This window comes from Molothrus ater, chromosome 5, assembly GCF_012460135.2.
Source record: "Molothrus ater isolate BHLD 08-10-18 breed brown headed cowbird chromosome 5, BPBGC_Mater_1.1, whole genome shotgun sequence".
NCBI lineage: Eukaryota > Metazoa > Chordata > Aves > Passeriformes > Icteridae > Molothrus > Molothrus ater.
Genome location: NC_050482.2, coordinates 64,823,231 through 64,849,468, shown reverse-complemented (window position 1 = coordinate 64,849,468; position 26,238 = coordinate 64,823,231). Strand labels below are relative to the sequence as shown.

General features: G+C 42.5%; 1 protein-coding gene across 1 annotated transcript in view; it reads right to left on the bottom strand.

The window, feature by feature from the left end:
• The window catches only part of LRP6 (LDL receptor related protein 6), a 113,760-nt gene extending 99,463 nt beyond the window's left edge, over nt 1–14,297 (bottom strand). Inside the window, 1 exon segment of the mRNA XM_036401559.2 lies at nt 14,051–14,297. Coding sequence (XP_036257452.1) covers nt 14,051–14,105 — 55 coding nt within the window. The 5' untranslated portion in view covers nt 14,106–14,297.
• Nucleotides 14,298–26,238: the final 11,941 nt, after the last annotated feature.

Below are 26,238 nucleotides of genomic sequence, written 5' to 3'. Positions count from 1 at the left end.
TCAGAGCCACCTGCATGTCAATATTCCCTGAAATTATGTATCTCAGACATTTTACATTTAATACATAAAAATACAAAATTCATTGCACAGCATGAGGCAAATGTTGGTTTAGAGTGTTGAAGGTAGTATGAAGAAGTAGGGAGAAAAATAATTCTACAGGAACGGACAACACAGTTCTTTCAAACTCAACTCTACCATTTCTGCTTAGTTCTCTAACATAAAGCCTTCATTTTATATGCTTTATTAGCTTACCCTGTCTGTATATTTTTCATAACACCTAAGATGACTAATGTAAAGCAGTAACCATGAAAAAAAGACAGCTTCTTAAATGTAATATGCCTGCTTAATTGTCCTTAACCACAAGCTATATATAGCATTATGAAAATTCCAGCCCCATTCCTACTTCAACAAAAGGTTCAGAAAAACACTACATTTGTATAAGGCAGACAATGACACACTTTAAAACCCACTACCAGAAAACATTTCTGCCTTTCCCTGCATTTACTCAGAAACTGTAGCACCAGAGCTCCACACAGGCGTTTAGATCTATAAATGCTCCTCTATCTGTCACCACACAAGTTTCATAGGAATCTTGCAGATTTACTCTTCAGCATAGGTGGGCACTTCAAATCTGCAGCAGGATGGATATCCTAAGCAAAAGGTCAAAATTTACAGAGCCAGGGACATGTATGGTTCAGTAATGTCAAAGGCCACACTGCCAGAAGAGGAACAGTTCCCTGTATGTCAAACTCACACTGAAACTGGAAATACTCACAGACTTCAGTAAACTCAAAAGCTGGTTTCCAAGATTGGACTACTCCCCTCATTATCTTATCACAAAACAATTTCTCAACAACCCTGTCAGATGTGAATTGGGAGAAGCTGAAAGAACTAAGAATATTCCTTCACCTACCTGCAATTAAATGAGTTCTATATATGTTTTGGGGTGGTGGGAGTTTTGTTGGTTTTTAAGAAAACTGAATTGGTTAGACTGTCATCCTAAATTTAGAAACACTGAATATAACTTGATTTATGCTGAACTTTAGCTAGAACAAGGGAGGGGTGAAACTGTGTTGGTTTTAATAATACCAAATTTGTATTTGTATTCCCTTCTCCAGAAAGCAATTTTTTATTGTGGAAAAAACCATGCAAGTTTAGAGATTATCTTCCCATGGAGAAGGAGTAGACTTTTTAAAATTAGATGGAGAATCTTTATAGTAAAGTAAGTTAATAATAAATTCTTAATATCTCCTCCCCTTCCTTGCATAATTTCCTACCCCCTAAGATTTAAAATTAATTACAGTACATTTTCTTGAAGGGCAGATTGCTTATGAAGACCACATGTTCCAGAAAAAAAGTATTCAATAAACTGCAAGGTGTAAAAATTTGTAATACAATAAAAACCTTTGCTTTTTAAAGCCTGCCTACAGCTGTGACCTGAAAAATCTAGTTAACAGCCAGCTCAGTGTCATCTAGTGCACACAGGGGTGTGCAGCCAGCTGGCACAGCTTTCTCTGGTAAGACAGCGTGCCCAGCATTTGGAGAAAAGTAAATCCACGCAGCAGTGAGTACAAACTTCATTATTATGTGCACCATGAAGCACCCATGCACACAGCATGCACTGAAGTGGAACACCAGGTAACCAGCCAGGCCTGGAGGCACTGCTGAGCCTCCCACAGCCATGTGCAGAGGTTACTCACTCCCTGCCGGAGCTCAGACTGGCTGAGCAGGGACCGCAGACAAACACCTCTGCATCAATCAGACAGCTTAGCTGAATGACAGCTCAGGAGAAACACAGCCACTCTCAGGATGTGTAGCTTCATGCAGATTGATACAAAGCCTCAACTTGTAACACATTCCAAAGGGCTGGCAGATGAGCGTGTTAAGCTTTCCAATTTGTTGCGACATTCAGGAATGAAGCCTGCATCACCAAAATAATAAAAACCAGGTTTGTTCCCCACTGTCTCCAGCCCTTCCCAGAACACACTAAGGCTTCAATGGGCTATAAAACCCAGTTACTGAAGTTGGCAGCATTAGGACTGAGTATCATCTCTGCATTTACTTCACCCAGGCAGCAGTGCCAAGAGCAAAATTGTGCCAGAAGATCCCACCCTGTCCCAGCTCCAAAAGCACAGGCCACTGAAGAGATGGAGAGATGGCTTTCTTGAATAATGAAGTTATGACCTGTGCTAATGATCTGGGAAGAAGTCCAGGAGCATCCCCTTTCAAAGCTGGGCAACTATTTGGCAGTTAAGTTACAATGGGGCAAAAAGATACAATTCAGATTTTATTTTAAAAAGCTGAACACTTTACATGTTTTTATTTCTCTTTCTATAGACATAATAACAAAATATAGTGTAACTACAACAAACTACAATACATTGAAGAGAGCCACATATTCTTGAAAGATAGAAACACCTATCCTGGAAATCAAGAACTGAAATACTAATGAATATGACTATGTCCTCTATGACCTGAGAGGTCTACATGCAGCTAATTCTTCTAATTAAAGTACCCAATACTTTGGGTACTCTTACTTACAAGAGTAAGAGTTATGCTTAGTTATAAACTAAGGGATTTTTTTTTTTGTATCCACCATCAAGAAAAAATATTTCCTTAAAGAACATAAAAATTACAAAAACTCAAGTTCAACACATTTCAACCACAACAAAAATAAATTTCATGGTTAGAAACTTCTGCCAGTAGTGGTCACTGAGCCTGTAACTGTTTCTTAACTCCAATGTTCAGGTAAGACCTTTCCTAAGTTTACCACATGCAGTATTAAACTCCAGATTTTAATATCTTTTATCCAGAATTTAATTATCTTTTTTGCCTTACTTGCACATCTAGAATTCTACCAGCATCCTTCTTCCCACCACCAATCTCCAGTTCTTACACCATGTATTTCTCTTGGCTGCAGCTCCTGTCTCTCTTACTGAAAGTTGCTAATCCCCAGGACACTCAAGTCTGCTTTCCCTTGCACTTGTTTACTCAAGCCTTGCTTTGTACATCTGACTTACGAGCATCTGTTACAGGCATAAAAATGCTACTGCCCACAGGATGCAAAGTGACAAACCAAGGTAAAATGAGCATTTTACCAGCTAAAAAGGATTTTTAATGTTTTTGGTGTTTCAGTGGCAGTTTTAAGCTGTCAGAATTTGTCATGCTTTTCTTTAACTAGTCCAGTGGCCTTTTCCACAAATTCCCACTTTCTCCTTTCTGCCTTCAGTGATCCAGGACAGCTCTGGGTGCCATGAGGTGAGAGCAGTGTTACCTTCAACATGCTCATTCTCTTCCACTGACGTGGAGTTTTGCCTGGCTAAAACAATTAGCACACACTCATTTCCCCCAAATCCTTTTTCTCAGTCCCAAACCCCAGCAGTACTGTTCTACCCCCTCCCTCAGTTAAGGGCCCCCTCCCAAGCTGATCCAAATCCCTACGTCAGCGAAAGGTTTGACTGGGTTAGCAAGTTGAATCAACTCAAGAAGTGCTTCAGCAAACTCCAAAGCTGACATAAGGCGAGCAGCAGGGAGCTGGAAGGGGGAGCAGCTCTCCCCCTTCCACTGGCAGCCTGCTGTATCTGCTCAAGATGTGACTGCAGCCATCTCCTTTCTCCCCAGCTCCACTTCCAGCTGTCGGTTCCGACCCCTCTTTTGCGCTGGCTCAAGCACTTGTCCCGTGCCACAATTGCAGAGGGACAATGCAGGGAACTAAACCAGCAGAAGGATGCTGAGCTCTCCCCACCACCTGCCAAAAAGCAATTTTTAGCCAGCCATCATCCAGAACCAGTTCAGACCAAAAATCAAATCAATGTAAGCAGTAGCACAGCAGGGAAAGAAAGAACTGCATCAGCTTTGACTAATTAGCTGAACCAGTTCCTCATGAACCTCCAGTTAAGGAACAGGACTCAGAGCAGAGGTGGCCACTGATAAGTTGTGGCAATCTGCCACAGAATCACAGTGTGGATACCACTGAGCAGCTGCTGACATTGTGAAAAGGAATATCCATGCTGAAGTCACAGGAAGAAGCCCCCTGGACTGTCACACTGAAAGATGATGTTGTTGAGTTGGGAAGGGAATACTCCCCCATCTTTTAAAAGTCTTGCTGAAGAACTCTGAGTGTTTAAAGTGAATTGGCACTGCCAAGCACACTGCTATGAGGACTGGAGAGAGAGGAGACAGTGATGAGATGTACCAAACAAATACATGCTGACCTGGATGAGGCACAGTAAGCAAGGACTCCAAATGCCTTGCCAGAATGACAATGCACTCACATTCAGCTCACAAGAGAAGGAAAAGCAGAGGAATGGACATAGATAACCAGCAAAGAATTGCATCTCCCTAAAGCCATTCAATACACAAAACTCCTTGTATGCAATACAATAATCATCCCCAAGATGTCCCACAGAGAACCAACACAAGAATGTAAGGAAAAGTTTCTGGACTGGCACAAGGACTCTGGAGCAGTCAGTTGTGAGGACTGTCCCTTCTCTCCTTAGGTTTCTAATTTCTTCTTTGCTGCTCATGCTTCTAAGAAATTCTGTATATTTATTTTCTGCAAATGTTTGAGTTTTGCTGCTCACTTTGGAGAAGCAAGAATGCAAAGATTGAGGTAGCATTGGGAATAAAGCCTGGGAGACTTGTATCAAATAAGAGGAGAGACAATTTGAAAATTAATATAAATTTTTCCAAATAGCAGGGAGCCAGCCTCAAGAAACTTATACAGAGATGGTTTATATTTTCAAGCAAACAATAAAATCACCAGGAAATATATAGGAGTTTTAAAGCACAGCAAGCAACAGGCCAGGATTTTGCACCCAGTTATCTGTTGCAGCACTTTCTCAGTTTTTTCCACACAAGACACAATTCCATACATTTTAAAAAATAAAAATAATTAACTGACTTACTAATGCCCACCATTCCTCTTTCACTGTGAACAGAGAGCACTCTACTCTGTGAAACTACTTATTCTCACAAATAAACTTGCAGAACACAGCAGACAACCAGGAATTTAGTAGACAAACATGAGGCAGCCCAAACTTGGCGGAAAGGGATCTTTCTCCTTTCAGCTAACCTTAAATCTATTCCTCAGGTTAAAGCCATACAAGAGCTGTTCAGATGGTAACTCAAAAGGTCACAGGAGCAGCAGGCCAGTGAAGAGATGAGTAGCCATATCAGTGCAACAGCAAACACACCAAGCTATGCAACAACAGCATTTGGATTCTGCACTAAACTTTACTTTCTTCAGGCCTTTGGCCAGATACCAGCCTTATAGACCAAGACAGCCTGCAAGACTAGCTGGTACAGAAGCAGTAAGTCATCCTTTAGCCTCCTAAATGCAGGGAAAAAATTACCTTACTAAAGCTAGAAGGATGGAGACATGAGAATGAGAGGAGGAAAAAAAAAGAAAAGAAAAAGGACTTCAGGAAAGAATAGAAATACCAGGTCCAGGCATAAAAAGCCAGTAGACTTGCCAGATTATAGCAAAAGCACTCATGATTGAAATACACCACGAAGTCCCAGCCTATGACAAGCAAAAATCCTTCTGAATAGCAGGTATCACCTGCCAAATCATCCCACTGGCAACAAAGCCATAGAGCAGGACTACCAGAGCTTGGCTCTTCTCAGTGCTAGGTAGCACACTCACACAGACCTTTTGTCCACCTTTCTGTAACATGGACTCCCCTGTTCTCAAGTTCTTTTGATTGCACTCTCATGGGGGTGGAACACAGCACTTCAGCTCTGACATTTTTCTGTCTTTATATTCTGAATCTACCTGGCTGACAAGAGGATGAGCAGAGAGCTGATGCACCATCTCACAGCTGCACTGCCATGAAACACTACTAAAATGTAACACCACAGAGTACCACCTTCTTCCTTGACCCTTCTGGTTACAGAGCAGCAGCAAAATAAAGGTGGCTTGGCACTTTCCAGGGCAAACTGCAGGCTATGGAAAGCAGGAAGGCTCCTTAGGGATGTGCCATTGAGTACTTCCGTGATCCACATTAATGTCTGCAGAACTTCAACATTATACAGCTCATTTTCTCAGGTGTCCTCATAATTTTCCTTCAACACTCTTCCAGCCTCTCAAACAATTGTCAGAATAACACACAGGGCTGCAGATGAAGTCATACCAGTTCCACACACATTGGCAATAGTTCCCCAGTTCTACAGGCAACACCCATGTTTAAATCAACACGATCTGTTTAATGAAAACGTGAGTTAAAAGCACCTCTGCTCCTGCAGAAAAGCCTTGTTGGGCTCCACCACTGAGAGTCCCACATCTCAGCAGGGATGGTATTCTGCAATCTAAACTAAGGGAGGAGAACTGGATCACACTGAAACAAAATACTGCCCTTCACACCTTCTGGCATCACCTTTTCCTACAGTGCTCCTTTTCCTAACAGTGACAAACAAGCCAAAAGCCTCGATCATATTCCTCAGGAAGCTGTTGAAGCTGAGTTCCTCTACTAAAGGACAGCACTGAGACACAACACTGTGCTGCTGGGACAGCTGGAGCCCATTTTCCAAATTCTGGGAAGGCTAAAGGCCACAAGACACACTTTGTACACCCTGGCAAGCCGAGGTGGGAATGCCCCATGGTTTATTGCTACTCTGGAGCAATTGCAGCTCATGTGTTCCAGCCTAAACAGTTTATGTTTGAGGGTGTATATCCAGTCAGAATGGCCTGAAAGTGTCACTCTCTGTCACTCACCTTCACTCACCTCCTTTGCTGGAGCGTAACCCAAGCACATGGGAGCAGCCCAAGCCATGGGGTCCTATCCCAACTGCTCTCAGTTCCACATGGATTAAAGAATTCACACCCTCAGCAGCAGCACACCTCCAACAAACAAGGCCTTTCTCCACACTGACAAGGAGCTCACAAGCAATGAACTACTCTCAGATGACTTTTCCAACAATTTATCCAAGGTTGCACAGCAGTCTAAAAGATACTCAAAAAATATTTCCTGAAGCGTGTCAGTCTGTCTCACCAAGTACAAACCAAATCAAAAAAAACCAGGTTATTTAGTCTGTTTGAGGCTGGGGTTTTTTTGCTAGTTTAGATTTTTTAAGCACTATCAGGAAGCTGCTGTAAAGCAGGAACATAGAATTTAGCACAAAAGGCCCCATTTAGAATGAATAGTTATGGACTGGTTTTAATGGGTAAGGAAAGATACGCACATACGTCAGTAATTTTGAGAATTACTGGACATTTAATTTTTATTTTGTGAAATAACTGTTGTAGCATAGTTTTAACTCTCATACTTTTAATATCCCAGCACTACTAATGTCAAATGTTGAACAGGCTTACATTAGATGTAATGACACATAGGGAAAAAACCAAACAAACCACCCCATGAAACAAAACACACGCACACACACATAAATGCAGGATCCCTTGGAAAAGGTGAATGACCTTGTCTTTTTCAAATTGAATGGGACTCATTTCTGGAAATTCAAAAGAAAAACAAATAAACCCATAAATACAAAACCACCCAACTTGGAATTACATTATCCTTTTACCCTATAGGTAATGGTAAAATGAGTAACTGCTGAGCTTCAGTTAAGTTTTTGAGTTACAAGAACATCACTGCATTTTCTAAATGGACATAATAAGACTCAAGGTCTTAGAATATTAAGAATAACAGAGGAGGAGGAATTTGTAGACCTTGTAAATTATAAGGTCTACAAAGACCATATAAGATACAAGGTCTACAAATTCCTCCACCTCTGTTATTCTTAATATTCTTTCTCTATTAATTTGTGCATAGACAAGAGGATTCTTGGATTTCCAAAGTGTTAATATTTTAATTAACACTGTAATTAATTTATTTTAACTAATACTATGAGTATAAGTAGGAGTTTTATTCCCTGCTTTGATAGAACAACTAAGGGAATATAATTCTATAACACCTTAAATTTCTGTTACTTTCCACATATCCTTAACTTCCAGAATTCCAGCAAACATATCAGCTACTTTCTATAAGCCTGAACTCTGACAATGGACAGAGGAGAATCTTAGTTATTAAGGAATTCTAAAGGCATAAATGGTTTAAAAACCCCAGCACACTACATACAAACTGCATTTTTCCTCTGGGAACTAACTGGGCAGAGAGGGGAGGAATAACAGGAAAAATATAAAGGTATCATAGAGAAGAAAACAAAGCATTTTTGATTATGCAAAATTATATAGCTAGCTGATTAAAATTTTCTGTCTCAAATATGATTACTTTTCAAATTGGACATCAAGAACTCACACATGGCCCTCAAACAGAGTTAACACTATAATCCCATTATTGCTGCATTGATTATATCACAAGGGAGTAATTCTATTTAGGTAATGTGATCCTGTAACAAGATACTAAAAAAATCTGTATGAATGTTGCCATTTTCCATGTCTGTTTATACTAAAAACATTTCCTTATTGTTCTCTCCTTAGAAATACTGAAGCTCAAAAGGCATTCCAGCTTTTAAACTAACATGCTTCTATCTCCAATTAGTTTATAACATTTTGCAAAGGAAGCAAAGTTTTACTAACTAAAGCATTGCCTCTTTTAACCTAGACTTTGACTGGTTAGTTTCTTAAAAGTCTATTAAGAATAAGGTATTACAGACAAAGGTATTAGCAGCATTCTCTTTCTATTCATGGACTGGTATGTTTGACTCCATTTCAAAGTTGGTGGGGAGCTGCTCCCACTACATGGAAATCAAAAGGTCTCTAGCAAGATAATAATGAGACAAAAACCCCACCCTATTTTCATAACCATTTCACCAGAGAATATATATCCAAAAGCAGAAATGACAACAAGATCATTTCTACTTGCAAATGCAAGCACTGTGTTCTGAGTAAGTTAGTCCATGTGGAGCCAACAGCAAGCCTTTCACATTGTGAATGTCCTGACATAAATATTTATCAACTACAAGGATATCTAGAGAGTTTAATGAAGGCTTTGTCAGCTTGCCTGGTAAATACATAAATTGGAAAAGGTTGATTAATATTTAGGGTGTCAATACCCAGCATTTATGTATAATCTGTTAAAGATCCAAAGCTTTCCCCTTTCAAGCCTTGGACAATGACCACAAAAGAATGACACAGCCTCTTTGTTTGGAGCACTGTGCATTCTGTAGCTCTGCAAGTGGTACATACTCTGAAGCCACACCTGATGTGTGAGCTGAAAAACTAAAGGTTATTAGGAGAGTACTTCGTTCACTGAACAGCAATTACACTTTGGAAGAGTCATCAGTACAAAGTGCTTGGCACAGAAGAAGTGGAATCACTGGCTGCTGGCTCATCCCAAACCTCATGTGCACACACCAATAGCCACAGCATTTAAAACTTCAGGGCCCAGTTTTAAGTGGGGAGCACCAACTGTGAACACGAACAGCCCATCCCTGAAGCCTGCAGGGCAGCTGCATCCCCCTCCACATCTTTCTAAGCAACTTACACCTCTGACTGGTACAAGTCCACCTGAGGGAAATTCCTTATCAACCTAAATTCTGCCCAAGGCTCTCAGGTGAGGGGGTTGAAGCATGAGGGCTCCCCAGCAGGAGGACTGGAGAAGGAGCTGAGCAGGCTCCCAGACCCAGCAGAGTCACCAGCTCGGCCAGAAGCAGGAGTGTCCAACAAAGCTTTAGTTCCAAAACTAAATGAGGTCCATTTCTGGCACCACAAACAGTAATATGGACCCCTCCCTACAGTACAAGTAGCTTTGGAAGATAGCACCAGCAAAGTGCTGCTGCTGCTGCTCCAACCCAAGTATTTAAGATTTCTTAGGAAATTAATGAGGTTAAATATGTGGGGGACAAAGAATACAATATTTAAGTCTGCAGACCTGCTACCAGAGGAGATGAATGGTGACAAATCAGAAACAGAGACCAGTTTGTCCCTGTTTTCCTGCCTTAGCCCACTCCCTCAGAGGGAAAAACAAATATCTTCACTGTAGTTGGTTTAAACTAAAAAGTAAATCCCATATTACATGCACTGCAGCAGATATTTTTGAAGCTGGCATTTTTGAAATGCGACATCATCATAAAGGTGAATTACAAATGTCCAAAGGAATCAGATTTCTCCAGCTCCCAAAGACAGAGCTTGAAAGGTTCCTATATGCCCAATCCTTAGAAACAAAACAAACCAAAACCAAAACAAAAACAAAGCCCTTCTACATATTCTATTGCTTATAGCCAAATTCTTTACCTAGAACTCTGGAATGCAGATTGAAGCAACTCTTTAGGGAAAAAGGAAACACGAATACAGTTCATGCCCCTCTAACCAGTATTGCTGTGAAACAAAAACAAAGCTTTCCACATGAATACTTTCATATAACTCATGCTGAAGGATACAAGAAGTCCTTTACCTGCATAAACCCCTGACCAGAACTTCCCTATATCTTGTCAAAAATGCTACTTTACCTTACCTCCAAGACAGTAAAAACTGCCACCAAACTTTTTAAGTCCTAATTTTTCATTTTTAAATAAAAGCTAAAGCAATCTGATGATAATTAAACTGTATCACAGAGATGCAATTGAAAGAACTGTAAAATTAATAGTGGATTTTGGAACAACTTAGATCACACTAATTTTAGACTATTCTATGAAAAGATGAAAGAGGAAAATGGCAGACAAGGGCACACTGATTTCTGAGGAATCATACAATGAAGAAACATGACTAGAAAATTGTTGATTCAAGTTTGGGAGAAGAAATAGGCTATGATTATTTAAAAAATTATATTTCCAAGTGCTACTGCCATAGTATTGCACAGCCTCTAGGTGAAGAGACCCTTCACCTGAATGCAAAAACACAGCTTGACCTGGAAATGCCACACTTGGTCTCCAACTTGAGTGCTTCAGGAGTAAAAACCTATTCTGCATCCCCTTCTCTGATTTCTGGTAGAAAAATATATGCACACAGCACCAAAGTTTAGCAAAGTTTCAAACACACCATCACTTAGCAAAGTTCTGAACATTAAACTCTTCTAAACAACATGCAAATGGATCTAAAAAAAAAAAAACCACAAAAAACCAAGGATGTGTTTATGAAAACAGAAACAATGGATTAAAATCAATTTAAACAGTAACAATATTACAACAATAATAATGGATTCAAACAAACTCTCTTCTGAACTCTAGGAAAGCATAGTTTGAAAATACCCATTACCAAAAAGACATTTTCATTTCTTCACCATCTGACCCTAAACACAGAGGTCTGTAACATTCAGTAGGTTTTTACAAATGTCTTTTATAAGATTTCTATTCAAGCAAGAGCTTTATGCACTGCCTGCATGATCAGGGTTTAAAGCCAAAACAAAGCAGCAATTGCATGCTGACTGGAGAGCTATTTCAGGAAGAAAGCAAGTCATGAACACTGGTGGAGGAAGAACTCTATTTATTACTTTTAAAAAAGTTGAAATCTCAGTTCCACAGTTATCTGTAGTGTCCTTACAGATCTGATGACACTGCTTTTGCCTCTCTGCAGCTGAGAGTTATCTAACAATTCTCTCTCTCTTTGGTTTCAGAGCTGTCCTGAAGAACACCTCAGAGTGCCATGGAGCAGCTCTAACTCCACTCCTCTGGAATACCCTGAGGGAGTGGCTTCACTGTTGGTCAGAGAGGTGGAAGCCAAATCTCCCAAATCAAATCATGGGCTAAGGGCAGAGAAGAGACCAGGGACATCTTTCTTCTAGCAGCTAGAACATTAAAAAAAAAACCCCAAGCCCAAACCACAGAACCTCCACAGCATGCTGTCCTAATGGTAACCTCCTGTCTCAGAAATTCAAACACTTGCCCTGACAACACCAGTAGGATCTGGTTTATTGCAGTCCTTGGATGATTTTTGAGACAGGTGCCTCGCCCTGTGCATCCATTTCTAGCCAGTAACAGCTTTATACTTCTTCAAGTCCTTATGCATTTCCAGGTACTGATTTTTTCCTTTCCAGACTGGTAAGCAAGTCTAGCACAGTTTCTTCAGAGTAATTGGTCAGTTGTCATAAGCCTTTGTCCGTTTGCCTTTTCTATGAGAATGGGAGGCTGGCTCTGGAAGCAGAGAGGATGCTGCAACCCACAAACACACACCAACTACATTTGCTGAGTTTCTGTCTCCAGCACTGTCAGCCTGGCATCCTCTACAGCACTGAATTCACAAACTAAACAGTGAACTTCCTAACTTCAACTCTACTTTCATGTATAAGCTTATTCATACTCATGCTGGCACTGCCTCTGCCTCATTAAGGAACTGCTGACACCTCTCCTGAACTCAACACATCTTACTCCAACCTACCCCTCTTGCACAGATGCTGTTTATTAGGGAGGATGTGTGCATTAAAATTTGATTTTTGTTTCTTCACGGTTCAGCTGTTCCTGCTGTTTATCTCTATCTAAAGTAACAATTAGACAGTAGGAAAATTACTGTCATGTCACAAACAGAGGATTACAACTTCAGGTAGGCAATCAAACAGCAGGGCACCATGAACACAGAGGAAACAGAAATGCTGCTGGGATACAAATGTCCTTGGCAATAGACAGAGGTGAGAGACGAGAAAAGAGATGACAGCCATATGATTTATAGACTTAATGCTTCTTTAAAGTGTCCCATTAAGCATGAAATATACAAAAATTTGCAAAAGCACATACCGCTATTTTGAGGTTAATTCGCAAAAATTACTGTAACAATATTGTGACATCACAAACAACAGCTATTTCTGTGCTGTCATTTGAACTAGACTGAACATCAAATTAAAGGCAAATACATGGTATATTAAGCATGGGTATGATTGTTATTAAAATAAACTAATCAGGAAACAGTTTCTCCCTATACTCGAGAGCCAACTTAACTTTTAAAATTTGGGGTCTAACAGCCACAATGTAAGTATGAAAAGTTACACATGCCATTTAAATAAGTATATTTGTATCTCTGCAAACAGGATACAATATGGCAAACAGATGCACAGGGTAAAAAAAAAGGCTATGGATGAGATGAAAATCTTTGTTTTCCAGATTACTGAGCAACTGGAGACTGAACACTTACTTCAACCTACACCACCTTTAGACTAACTTTCCTCAAAACACTCTAATGGGGAGGAACTCTCTAAATCAAAATGTGGATGATTAACAGTAGCAATTAATCTCTTGCTCATCTAGTATGAAAAAAGTCAAAATCAAGTAAACAGAAACATCATGTATGCAAGCACCACAGATGATTTCTTCCCAGAAAGACTGAACACAGATAATAGTTCCTGTAGTTAGGTCTACAGCACTTTAAAAAAATATATAAATAAATAAAAATCCTGTTTTCTTTCAGAGTGTGTCCCGTAAGACAAGAAATTTTGTTGGAGCAAAATTCTCAGCTACTTTAAGTAACATCCCCTCGTAAGGCACTCGACTGCTCCTTTAAAGCTGCATGAACATCCGTGGTGTTTCACCAGAGAAACACAAACTTCTCCCAAGTCCCAGCGCAGCGCCGGCCGAGCCGAGCGCTGAGCCTTCCCTGCTGCCCTGGCTGCGGGGCGAGGGTCGGAGCAGCAGCGGCTCCCGGGCATTCCCCGCTCCCGCAGCCGAGCCCGCGGGGGCTCCGCGTTCCCCGCACGATGGAACGGCGGGGGGTGAGCGGGACCAGCCCGGCCACGGGCACAGCGGGACCAGCCTGGCACCGGCGGGGCCGAGCTCTGCCCAGAGCCGCCGGTGCCCACGGACTGCTGGGCTCGCAGAGAGACACGGCGGGAGCGTGCGATAGTTTAGGGGGATCCTTAAAAAATAAAAGAAGGAAAAAGAAAAGAAAAAGGCAAAACTTGAAAACAACAATGGGGCGGCTCGGGACGCGGCCGGTGGCCGCTGGCAGGGCGGGCTGCTCCCGGCGCGGCTCGGGAAGTTGCTCAGGAGCCGCCGGGGAGGCGGCAGCGGCCGGCAGCGAGGGAGGGAGCGCTGCCCCCGCGCCGGGCCCCGCGCCCCGCCGGCAGCCAGGCCTCGCCGCTCCCCTCCCGCACGCCCAAACATGGCCCCTCGCCACCAACCCGGCAACTTTCCCCCTGCCCCTCCCGCCGCCGCCCGCCCCGCTCACCTCGCATCAGGGAACAAAAACTGCAGGCGAGTAGGCTGCGCAGGACGGCCCCCATCTTCCCTCCCTCCTCGCTCTCACCGGCGGGGAGGCGGCGGCGGGGAGCAGCACCTCCGCTGCCAGTTCATGCTTCCAGGCGGGCGGGGGAGGCGGCGGGGAAGGGGAGGGCGGGAGGCGGGGAAGGGCGGCCGCGGAGATGCCCCCTCGCCGGTCCCTAGCAGGCCACCGGCCCCGGCGTGCCGCCGCGGGAGCGGGCGCTGCCCTCCATGCCGGCTGCTGCTGCTGCCGCCGCCTCACCGCGACCGCCGCGGTCCTTCCCCCATCCACCCCTCCGCCTCCGCCGGGCGCGCACAGGCGCAGGGATACAGTCCTCCTCCTCCTCCTCCTCCTCCTCCTCTTCCTTCTCCTCCTCCTCCCGCGCCGTGCCCGGCCGGCTCCCGGCGCAGCGCCCGCCCCCCGGCACCGCTCCCGTCGGGGAGGGCGGGAGCGGAGGGGCGGGGGCGCGCAGCTCCCCTCTCCCGGGCGGGATCGCGCACACCCCCGGCAGCTCCGTAGCCGGCAGAACCGCGGCGGGGAGCGCGGCCCGGGGGGGTTCCCTAAGGGAGGGAGGTGAGCGGTGTTACGGCACCCCCCGAGCGCAGGGACGGGGCGAGCTGGGGGGCAGCCGCATTCCAGCGGGACTACTTTGCCTCCCCTCGCCCCCTCCGCCGCCTGCGATGCGTTCAGCCCTGGCCCGTGCGGACGGGACTACTTTTTGCCACAGAGCTGCGGTGGCGTCCGAGCGGCAGCACAAAGGCTCCGATCCCGATCCCCATCCCCGTCCCGCTCCCGGGACGGGCCGTAACGCCGGAGCATCGCCCGGGGGGCGGGCGGCGGGCAGAATGAAGTTACGGTCCGTCCCCCCGGTGTGCGGGCTGAAAAGCGATAAATCCCGGCCTTTCCCAGAGCACAGGGAGCAGGCGTTCCTTATCAGCAGGAATTGCTGCCCGGCTGATGTAATGATGCGTGATTGATTTCCCAGCGATTGTGGGGGGTGTCCTGCTTATCGTCCCCCTTGCTAAACTAAATGTGGTGGGCTGGGTTTGGTGTTACCAATAATATGAGTTTAAACGTAGTCTTTTTCCCTTTTGTATAGCTCAGATTTTGTAATACACCCTCAACTGAAAAAAAAACTTCCCTCCTTACCTTCTTTGTTTGTTCCTAATAAACAATGTAAAATGCAGCTTTCTTGCATTTCCTCTAGATGAGAAAATCTACTTCATGATTTCAACGCTTTCATTCAGTCTAGACGTCTACATCACATTCTCCCTCCCTCACAGAATGTGACAGCTGGTGAGTAGAATAATGATATGAAGCAGAACAACTTAGAGCAACATTTGAGGCACTTACATTCCAAAATTGGTATTATTTTCTGGATTATTAGAAACTCACAGAAACATTTAACTTTTACCTTCATATGTGTTCAACATATATTTTCATAGCTTTTCTTGTTATTACAGTAGGAGATAACATCTGGGCCAGATTAAAGGCCTGGGCATTGTAGGCTGACTCTAAAGGGCTCCTGGTGTCATGTGATATTATTGGACTCTCAGCTTTTACTGGGGAAATTTTTTTAAAAATAGAAGAAAACAGAGGTATTTTTTAAAATGAAGTGTATTTCCAACCTTCAAGGTTGCAAAAAAAAAAAAAAAAAAAGTAAACAATTCAGCTCAACAGCAATATCTGCCTGAGGCCAGGTCTACATTACAAAATTTGTCCTTGACTGTCTGCTGGGTGAAATAGCCCCCTCTGTTACAGTGCTGTCAGCTGGGAGGATTAGCAAACTCGAGCAAGATCCACATAGATAATGGATGGGAAGTCTTGCCATACAAAAATGTACCTTGGAGAAGAGAGAACCTGTGTCTAATCCTTGTTTGTCACTTCCAGATTTTGCAGGAGCAGGCAAAAGGAGCACACTTTTATATTTATTTTCACTGTTTAAAAGGAAAATGAAGTTGTTGTTGTTTTGGGGTTTGGGTTTTTTTTTCCCCTCACAGTGTTTCCTTATACTTTTTCCATACTCAGAGTGTTTCACAATCTGTCATTAACCTCTTGAGAAGCATGGCAGATCTGTAGTGAATTCTTTGTATCTTAATCATACAGTGCACAGCTGAGGAAAACCTCAAGCCTGCACCCCTGCATCACAAAACCACATTTCTCCACATGCCATTCCCTCTCACATCTTATCTGTTTCTGCTGGAAACACTCTGGCGTCTTGACTATCTCCCTTGGGAGCCTGATCCCCCGCCTGGTTGCTCTGACTCTTAAAGACATCTTCCCTGCTGCCCAAGCTGACTGGTTTTATTTTTAGCTTTTGAACACTTCTATGCTATCACTTGTGCATTTTGCCATTTTTCTATAATTCAAACCCTTTCCTACTTGGATTTCCTCTAAGCCAGTTAATGATTATTGCCTTCGCCTCCCTCAGTGTAGCCCCTTTCCCCACAGCCTGCCTAGAATCCTTCTCTGTCTCTTCCAGCCCAAGTATCATAAAATCATAAAATCACAGAATGGTTTGGATCAGAAGGGGCCTTAAAGAACATCTAGTTCCAGCCCCCTGCCATGGGCAGGAATACCTTTCACTGTCCCAGGTTGCTCCCGAGTCTAAGTCCAATCTGGCCTTGGATGCTTCCAGGGATGGGACAGCCACAGCTTCTCTGGGCAGCCTGTGCCAGGGCCTCACCATCCTCACAGAGAAGATTTTCCTGATGTTTGACCTAGATCTGCCCTGTTTCAGTTTGAAGCCATTGTCCTATCACAGTATGTTCTTGTAAATAGTCCCTCTTCATCTTTCTTATCGGCTCCCTGCAGGTACTGGAAGGCCCCAGTTACATCACTGTCATGGTTTAGGAATGGTGCTCCCCATTTTAGTGCTCCCACCAAGACTCTCCAACCATGCACTGTCATTCACTCCCCAAATCCCTTCTCTCCTCTGCAGCAGGATGGAGAGGAGATGGCGATAAGAACCCAAAGATCATGGGTTCTTATCATGGGATAAGAACAATTCACTGGGAACAGCGACGAGATAAGAAAATGAACAGTAACAGCACTATAGTAATGACAGAGAGTACAAAAAAGAAACATTCTTGCTCACTGCAGGAGCCTCAACAACAGACCAGACAATAAACTGTTCCCTCTGGTTTAGAACCTGGGCCTCCCCACTTCTCTATTCAGCTTAGTAACTTGACTGGAAGGAGCCCCTTCTCTTCAGAAGAGTTCCCTTCCCCTCACCCCTAGCACTGACAGAAGGTGTATGAGATAAATTCCATGTCCTTGCCATGACCTCTCCTGGCTACTACAAAAATTTACCCTCTTGGGTGGAAGCAGGACAGTCACCCTGAAGCCTTCTCTTTTCTAGGCTGAACAATCCCAGTTCTCCCAGCCTTTCCTCATAGGAGAGGTGCTCCATCCCTTTACTCATCTTGTTGGCCTTCTCTGGACTCATTCCAACAGGCTGATGCCTTTCCTGTGCTGGGACTCCACTTCCCATGGGCCGTTCTGGGCTCATCCAGGTCCCTCTGGACTGGCCTGTCCTTCAGGTGTGTCCCTGCCCCCTCAGCTTGGTGTCATCTGCAAACCTGTTGAGAGTGCACTTGATCCTTCATCTGTGTTATTAATGAAGATATTTCAAGAACTCTGGTCCAATGTGCACTTGTGCACTCCATCCCTTCATCTATGTTATTAATGAAGATATTTAAAGAATTCTGGTCCAATATGGACTCCTGAGGGACACCACTTGTTGCTGAGGTATATCAGGACTCTGGGCCATTGATCACTACCCCTGCAAAAATGGCCTTTTTTGAACCCTTTTCCCCATCAGTGCTTAGGATTCAAGACCAAGTCTGTCTCCTAAATGTTTGTCAGCTTTACTTCTAATTCATCCATGTAGCATTAACTTCATAGCAGAGGCTTTTACAAAGTAAAATAGGAGGCAAGATTACCACACACAAAAAAGCCTCCAACAGGCATGATTTCTCTGAGGTGATTATGTTCCTTTACTTGAGCTTCAAGTCAAAGTAAGTGGAGAGGGAATGTCTCTTTTATTTTAGTAAGAAGCTCCCCTTGTTGGTCACAGTTATTTTCATTCACCTTAGAAAGAGAAACCTTGGTTTGCTGGGTCAAATCCAGCTGAGGCTGAGAAACCTGGACAGCTTTACTCTTACCTCTGAACTTGGATGGTGGCTCGATGACACAAGAGTTTTCATGGGATTTTTTTTAAACTTGGGCAAGTTCCCTGGTTTAGTTGGTGGTCCAGCTTCATGAGGAGTTGTGTCAGCTCCCAGGACAGCAAAGGACAGCAGCTGGAGCTCATGAAACCAGCAGTGACTGCCAAAGTCCCTCTGCTTTTGAGCTGTGCCTTGAGTTTGAGTGGAGTCAATGGGATCTTCTGTAGAACCAGAACCAAAGTCCCTAATGAGCAAAAGCTGTTAGAAGAAGATGGATGCTCAGCAACTGAATTTGTGGCTGCCCACATCACAGAAGCCACTATCATAATTAGCTCTCTCACTGAATGTTTCCACAAGAATTAATGGGCATAGCATGCTGAAATGCTGCTCCCTCTGAAGGCAATGGTGAAGGTCTCACTGATTTCAAAAGGGCCATGGTTTCATACTGAAACTCAAGCTCAAGTCCTCATGCCCCCAGGAGGAAAGTCTCCAGCACAGGAGCTGGGGAAATGGGATCTAATGTTGCCATCCAGTGATGCCTGTTACAAGCATTTCACAGAATAAGATAGGACACTCTGAATTGTGACATCATCATCATCATCTTGCCACATTGCTTAGATCTTACAGTTTATAAAGAAAAATGTTTCATCCAACTCTTCCTCAAAACAAGGTCAGTTCTAATAAATGTGATAGAAATGTCTGACACAGTTTATCCTATTCCAGGAGAGCAATGGGTTCACCACAGCACTCCTTCTTCAATGAATAGAGGATGAGATCATAGAATAATAAAGAATTTCTTCCTAATATTTGCATTCTTCCAGTTGGAAGCCATTCTCCCTTGTCCTACCACTAATGCCCTTGTGAAAAGCCCCTCTCCATCTGTAAGCCCCCTTCAGGCTCTAGAAGGCTTGAAGCCTCCTCTTCTCCAGGCTGACCAACCCCAACTCTCTCATTCATGCAGAGGTGCTCCAGCCCCGAGCTCATCCTTGTGCCTCCCCTCTGGATCCAGCAGGTCCACATCCCTCCTATGTGGGGGGGCCCAGAGCAGGATGCAGGGCTCCAGGTGGGGTCTCATGAGAGCAGAATCACCCCCTCAGTGATCAAGTTTTCCTTCTTGAAGTTCAGCCACAAGCATGGATTCTTTTCCCCTCACTTTTCCTCCCGTGCCATAAGAACTGCCTCTTTTTACCAGGATATAGGTGCCTTATAAACAGATTTCCTTGAGCAGAGAGTCATCTCTCTAGTCCAGCAATTTTTTGCAAGCATCAAACCTGACTTGTTTTTGCCATTACTATCACCACAACCAAATAAGAGCAAAAATTATCATTTCCACTAATTCTGGGGCAATTTTCCCATCAAATAGCCCATCAAATCCCCTTTTTTTATCACACATGGAGTTGCATTTTCTCCTTGTATTTCAGTACTACTTTATTATTCCCCCAACTCTCCCCTCCCTTTCCCCCCATCCTTTCTTTCCCATCTTCTCTACCAGAAGAGGTTGCCTGGTGCCCAGGATGAGAACTGCATTTCTTTGTGGCTAAAAAAAAATCCTTGCAACAAAAACTTCACAGAGGAGAAGGTGCTTGAGTTCAGCAGCCCGTACAGGCAAGCTAGTCTAACAGAAATCCAGCAATATCCCCACAGGGAAAAATGAAATAAGATGACCTGGAAGGCTTGGGCATTTTCTTTGTGACTTTGGAGGAGTGTTTGGACTCCTGCTGGTGGTGCATTCAAGGTCAGGCTGTCTACCTAGTACCTCTTTTCTCCTCTCACATCTCCCAGGGAGTTGAAAATAGCACTGCCTGAGGATACCCTTCTTCAGCAGTCATGTTTTTTAGTGTGAACCATGCAGGATTCTGATTTTAATTTGGCACTGCCCACCACCAGACCACAGGGCAAGTCCAAGATTTTCCTTAGGAATATTTAGCTGTGGCTACATTTCAAAGCCATATTACAAAAATGTCATTTGAGGAAGTTACTGTTCTAAAATTTGTAAAGTGCTTTAATGCTATGTTGATACAGCAAAAACATCCTTTTAAAAGAGCTCACATTTCAGGCTGACAGACACCAAAACACTATTTTGTTTTAGCTTGCTCAGCTTTTCAAAACCAGTCAGCATCTGGGCTCTATTAACCATAACGTGCGTGCCTTTTAAGCAACAACAATTTAAGAATATTTCCTTTTCAACCCCCTTTCAAACCCCTTCAGCATTTTGCAATATGCATAATATTTAAGAATTCTGCTTTGCACTGCAGCCTTTGAAGTTTAAAAATTAGTTACTGGTAAAGCCTTGTACATTTTCTTGCACTCTTTTAGTCACAGGGATTAGTGACTAGAATTTATGCCTATGGTCAAGACAGGTAAGTCACTGTGTCACAATAATTAGCAATCTTTCCTCCAATAGTTTTCAATCTTTATGTATGTCTTATGGTGTGACAAACCATGTGTGTACAGAGAAGAGCTCATTTGCCACCTGCAGTAGCCACTTCTGGGCAAAAGTACTCTACCACAGAGTGCAGTGTATGGCAAGGAAACAGACCCATCCCTCTTCATTCTGACTTTGTGAGGAAGAGTCATATTCATATTTCCTACTTGTATTTCATATTTATAGCTCTGTTAGTGTTATATTTATGTCAATATTAATATCATTATTTTTATGTTCATACATAAATTAGTCTGCAGTTCAGCAAAGACACTAAGCACCTCAAGAATATGGGTGTGGAGCATCAACCATGGTATCTCTTCAGGGGTGTTGTTTTTATGAGCTGTTAGCCAAGTTCTCAATATAGGCTAGAAAACCACGCTGAGCTCCTCAGAGCAGGAAAGATTGCCCTCTAATGGTTAATCTCTAGGTTTAATGTCTGCAGTGCTTTATGAAGTGCTCCTCTTCTACGTGATTTGTAAGGTAAGGCCACACAAATGCAAGATGTTGGAACAATTTATTATTTCAAGGAAAACCCAAATCTTTCTTATACTCTTAATTGATGAATAAATAAATTATTAAAAACAAAGATGAAGGCATATTCTTGGTAACATTTTCATTAAACTACCATTAACCAGGGTTTCTCAGAGGAAGAGGGATGCCTCTGACAATTCAGAGCTATTACTCATACTGGATTTGACAAATTTTATATTTCACTGTGGGAAATGTTTCAAGGTCTGAAAAAATGGCATGAAATATATCCAGTCTATTTCAGTATCATAAAAGTTATTGTGAATGCCCTAGAGATTGATCTCACTCTTGCAGGAGTAAACTTCAAGGAACAAAATTCTTAAGAAAGTCTTTAAATCAACTAATCACAAGGCATTGCCTGTTAAAACAGGGATGCATGTGGGTCCTTAAGCTTGCACTGGCTGCATCTATAAAGGTTTCTGTGGCTTATGGCCTGTAACTGATTCTTCATGTGATGAGGGGATAGAAGAGGCAATTATACAGGGCTGAAGTGTCATTCACTGCTTTTCCATTTTCATCAGTTCTTAGAATAATTTCCTTGCAGTGTAGATTTCAATAAATGCTCTTCCAATGTAGCCGGCAACTAAATGTAGCCGGCAACTAAATGTAGATAAATGACAAAGGAATACTCAGAGAAAGCAAGACCCAGTTCCCAAATATATTTATTAAAAAAGTAGTGGCTGCTATGAAGACATTATTGAAAGATAATATATTTTGGAATAATTAGATTATATTTTCTCTTTCAAGAAGAAACAGTGATTAGAGTGAGGTTACCCAATCCATTCCTCATCCTTCCTTTTTCTACCCTCTTCCCACTCAAAACCACAAAGACAGTATTTGGTCACATGGATCTCTGCATAAAAGACAGGGAATTGTGTCTGAATAGCCCTGACTCGTAAAGCTCCTTCCAATGCCTTTTTCAGTGTCAGAGCTTTGCAGTTAATGCAACTTCTACTATTTTTTTCCTCATTTCAATTGTGAAAAATCTAATACCTTTACAACAATTTGAAAAGGGCTTACACAGAGCAAAATCCCCGTTTAATCTCAGCATATTAAGAAAATTTTTTTTAACAATACATTTAAAGTGCTATTTTCCCAAAACACTTTTTTCTTTCAAGATAACCAAATCTCTAAAAGTGTTGAAAGGAACTATGATTTAGAGTCCTATCTTCACTTGTGGTTTAAGAATCCTGGCACTTTAACAGGAACAGCTAGTTTATGTGTGGCCTAAGATACACCGTAGCAGTTAATAATTCAGTATAGGAAAAGGTGTTCCAGTCACCACAGCTAAAAACCCAAAACAATGAGAACCACAGACCAAAACCACTTAAAGATAGGAGACAAAAATGCTTGCAGACACTTGGCCTTGTCAAATTTCTGACTCTGACATTTGTGGTTTAGGCACCCATTGCTTTCACCCTGTGCACCCCAGAGACTACAGCAGACTCCTTGGCATTACATGGGAGAGCTAAAAAGCCCTTCCAAGAAAAGAGGGTAAAATGAGACAGCTTTGGCTAAACCAAGAGCTGATTCCAACTGATGCTGGCTTTAGCTGTATAAGCCCACTGTTGGCTGGAAAGGTTTGCAGGCTTCTGCAGCGTGCACAAATTATCTGATTACTAATCCTGGATATTATTGATATGACAGAATTTTCAATTTTCTTCATCAATTTTCTATTAAAACAAAGTGAACCAAAAAAAAAAAAAAAAAAGGATCAGAACAGCTTGAACATGGCATATCGAAACTCTTGCCACTTATGAAAATGACATTTTATAGGCTGGAAGGAGAGGAGTAAGAGAAAAAGAGAAAAGAAGTAATGCATGGCCCTCACATCTTTCTTTTTAAATTAAGTGAGCCAATATACAGGAAACAGTGATACAGCATAGTTGTACTGAGGGTTAAAAATACTTTTATACATTGTTTATAATACCAAACACACAGGTGACAAACAGCAGCAGTTTTATGCTTTGTGCTTTGACATTCTCAAGAAGTGTAGAGACCTAAAGGAAAAAAAGCAAATTTAGACTGTGAGATTGAATGTAGGCTTTCTGAAGAGGAAGAAAAATGTTCAATATATCCTAGCCCTTCAGGGGACATACCTATCAAGACACTGGGAAAGCATCTGGGAACAGCATGTATGCTCCTGAAGGGATGTGCAAGACCTCAAGGATTAGGGGATGCAGCTATCCCACAACTACCAACGAACAGGAATTCACTGAGAATTAATGTAGAGAAGTGCATTACCTGTGTGAGAGGATGAGTAATGCACAGGGAGAGCACAGCTGTCTAGGCCCATTTCAGGAGGGTGACAAAAAGAAGTCTACAGGAGTATAACTCTCTGTGTGATGGGACACTGCCTGGGAACTGCTGACTGCAGCACTGGCACTTTAAACTCCACGTTTTTATCAGCATGGAGTGTGGGATGGTGGGATCAAAGCATGTCATCAGATTCAAATCCACTAAGATGGCTTTGCAGGAGGCAGGAAAACAAGATCCAGTTTTGAAACTGTCTTCTCATGTAATTTTTTTTTTTGGTGGTTTTATTTCCTTGTTTGTTTGTTGGGTTTTGTTAGTTAGTTAGTAACTTACTTGAAATAATCCTGAGTGTAAGCATTTCCTGCTCCTACAGGAGTTAAAATGAACTGAAGCACTATTTGCAGAGAACACACCATGCTGAGTTTGCTGCCCTTTGAGGTGGGGACTTAGCACCCTTCTCATCCATCTCAAATAGAGCTACAGTTTATTTCTTTGTGATTGTTTGCAGTGGTAATAAAATTTGGGCTATTTGCTTTACTGTGCAATACCACAAGATAGTTTTGTTCATGACTGTCTATATTTACACACCTTGTGTTTGCTCAGCACTGTAAAGCAACAACATGAAAACAAGCAGCTACAGGATTTATGACACTCTCCAGGTGACAAAAGTCAATCAGTTTTTGGCCTGCTGCCATAACAGAACTGGTTATGGCCAGAAAGAGCCACCCCAATGTGAGACTTGTCATCACAGTGTGGTGATTAATGATCCACTTCCATGTGTGGTGCACAGTGAAGACCACAGGAGATGTCAGTGGAAAAACAGAAGAGTGCACAGAAGTTTTATTGTTGGAAAGCATAACAAACTGGGTGGACTTTTTTAGTTACTTTGTCTCACTCCTTTCTGATTCAAAATACAAGTGCATTATCCAGGCAAATAAATAAGCTCCAAAAATGCATATAAATAAAGCATCATAGTCAAAGGGATGATGATGGGAAATCTCTTTCTCTGTTAACTGGAAATGCCAATACATAAATAATAATGCAACCTGATTCAATTTTATTAAAATAGAGAATATGCTTAGTTTTGTTGTCTTCTATGTTATGTGATGCAGTAAAAAGTTTTAAAAATGTGTGTCTATAATCCTCCACCCAAACCCTTTCAATAAACAAAAACCTTTCCTATAAAACCTTTCTGCAATGAAATAGCCATAGTTTGGGAAGTTAAAAAACCAATCTTACTGAAACTTTTAAAAATCATCAAAAATCCTCATAACTTGTCAATTCTATTTAATAAACTGTTGTTGCCCTCTAGTGTTCAAACACAGCTTGTAAAGGCCCCTCCAGAAGGATCCAGACTGGTCAGCTACCAATTAATTCCCTGTTAGTTCTTAATCCAACATGACAAATGGATGGGAAAAATAATTTTTTAAAAGTGTTTCAGTACACCTGCCCAATGCCTTGTTTTCTTTACTGGATCATAAAAGATCTTTCATGTAATGACTTCTAATGTTATTTGTTTTACTCCAATGTTGTGAAAGGCCACTGAGGTCAGCATCCTCACCAAATGAGGCGTGGTGCTGGAGCACCTCTCAGCTTTACCTCTGCCAGTCACTGTGCTGGATGTGCACTGCTGACTGGGCTGCAGGGCAGCTCCTAATGACATGGGCCACACTGAGGAACCAGAGAGTGCTGTGGGTTGGAAGGGATCTTAAGGATCAGCTCATTCCAACCCTTGGCCATGGGCAGGGACACCTTCCACTATCCCAGGTTGCTCCAAGCCCTGTCCAACCTTGGCCTTGGGCACTTCCAGGGATGGGGCAGCCACAGCTTCTCTGGGCACCCTGTGCCAGGGCCTCACCACCCTCACAGGGAACAATTTCTTCTCAGTATCTAATCTAAACCTTCTCTCTTTAATTTAAAGCTATTCCCCCTTGTCCATCACTGCATGTCCTTGTAAAATGCCCCTCTCCAGATGAATGCATGACCTGTGCTCTGAACAACCCTGAGATACATCTGCTGGTTTGTCTTGAATATTTTGCTACTGTACTGTAACCATATCAATTAATACCAACCATCTTTCCCTCCAACAAATTATTTATTGCAGCAGAAATGCACAGTGAGCATTCAGGGATTGTTCCCAGCACCTCTCCTGCTGTGATAACACCAGCAACATAGAAAGTTTCTCATGAAGGTTGCAGTTCTTATGAGAGAAAATTATGGTGAACCTCAGATGTGCATCTGAATTTTTAGAGCTAGGACTAGTACTTATCATTCTGTGAACTCATTTCCCAAAAATGGTCCTCCTTGTTATATTCCTTGACCAGAAACCTCTGAAAATAGCTATTAAAATAAAAAACAAAAGAAGAGAAAATTAAGTTAAACAAAGCACAGTCAGAAAACCAAGCTGATAAATTTGAGGTACATTTCTAAATTTGAGGTACATTTCTTCAGTAATTTCATTCACTTTTAAGAGGTTATCCAGACTACTTTTCTTTTAACCATTGTCAGACTTAAACAATGTAGCAGACCAGCTGTTTTTATATATATAAAGCAATTTGCAGCCTCCATATAGTAAGAATTCAAGTTCTTGACACAAGGAACACTGACTTTTCTTTGATCTCTGAATAACGGAATTTTCAGAGAATTTTCTGCATTTAGTTATTTAGAGCTTTCAGAAAACTTGCCTTGAGGCCATTTTTTGGATCACACCTGCTTCCCACCACACTAAACTCGACAGATCTAAGAATCTCTTGGATGTGAGTCAAATTTCATATTTG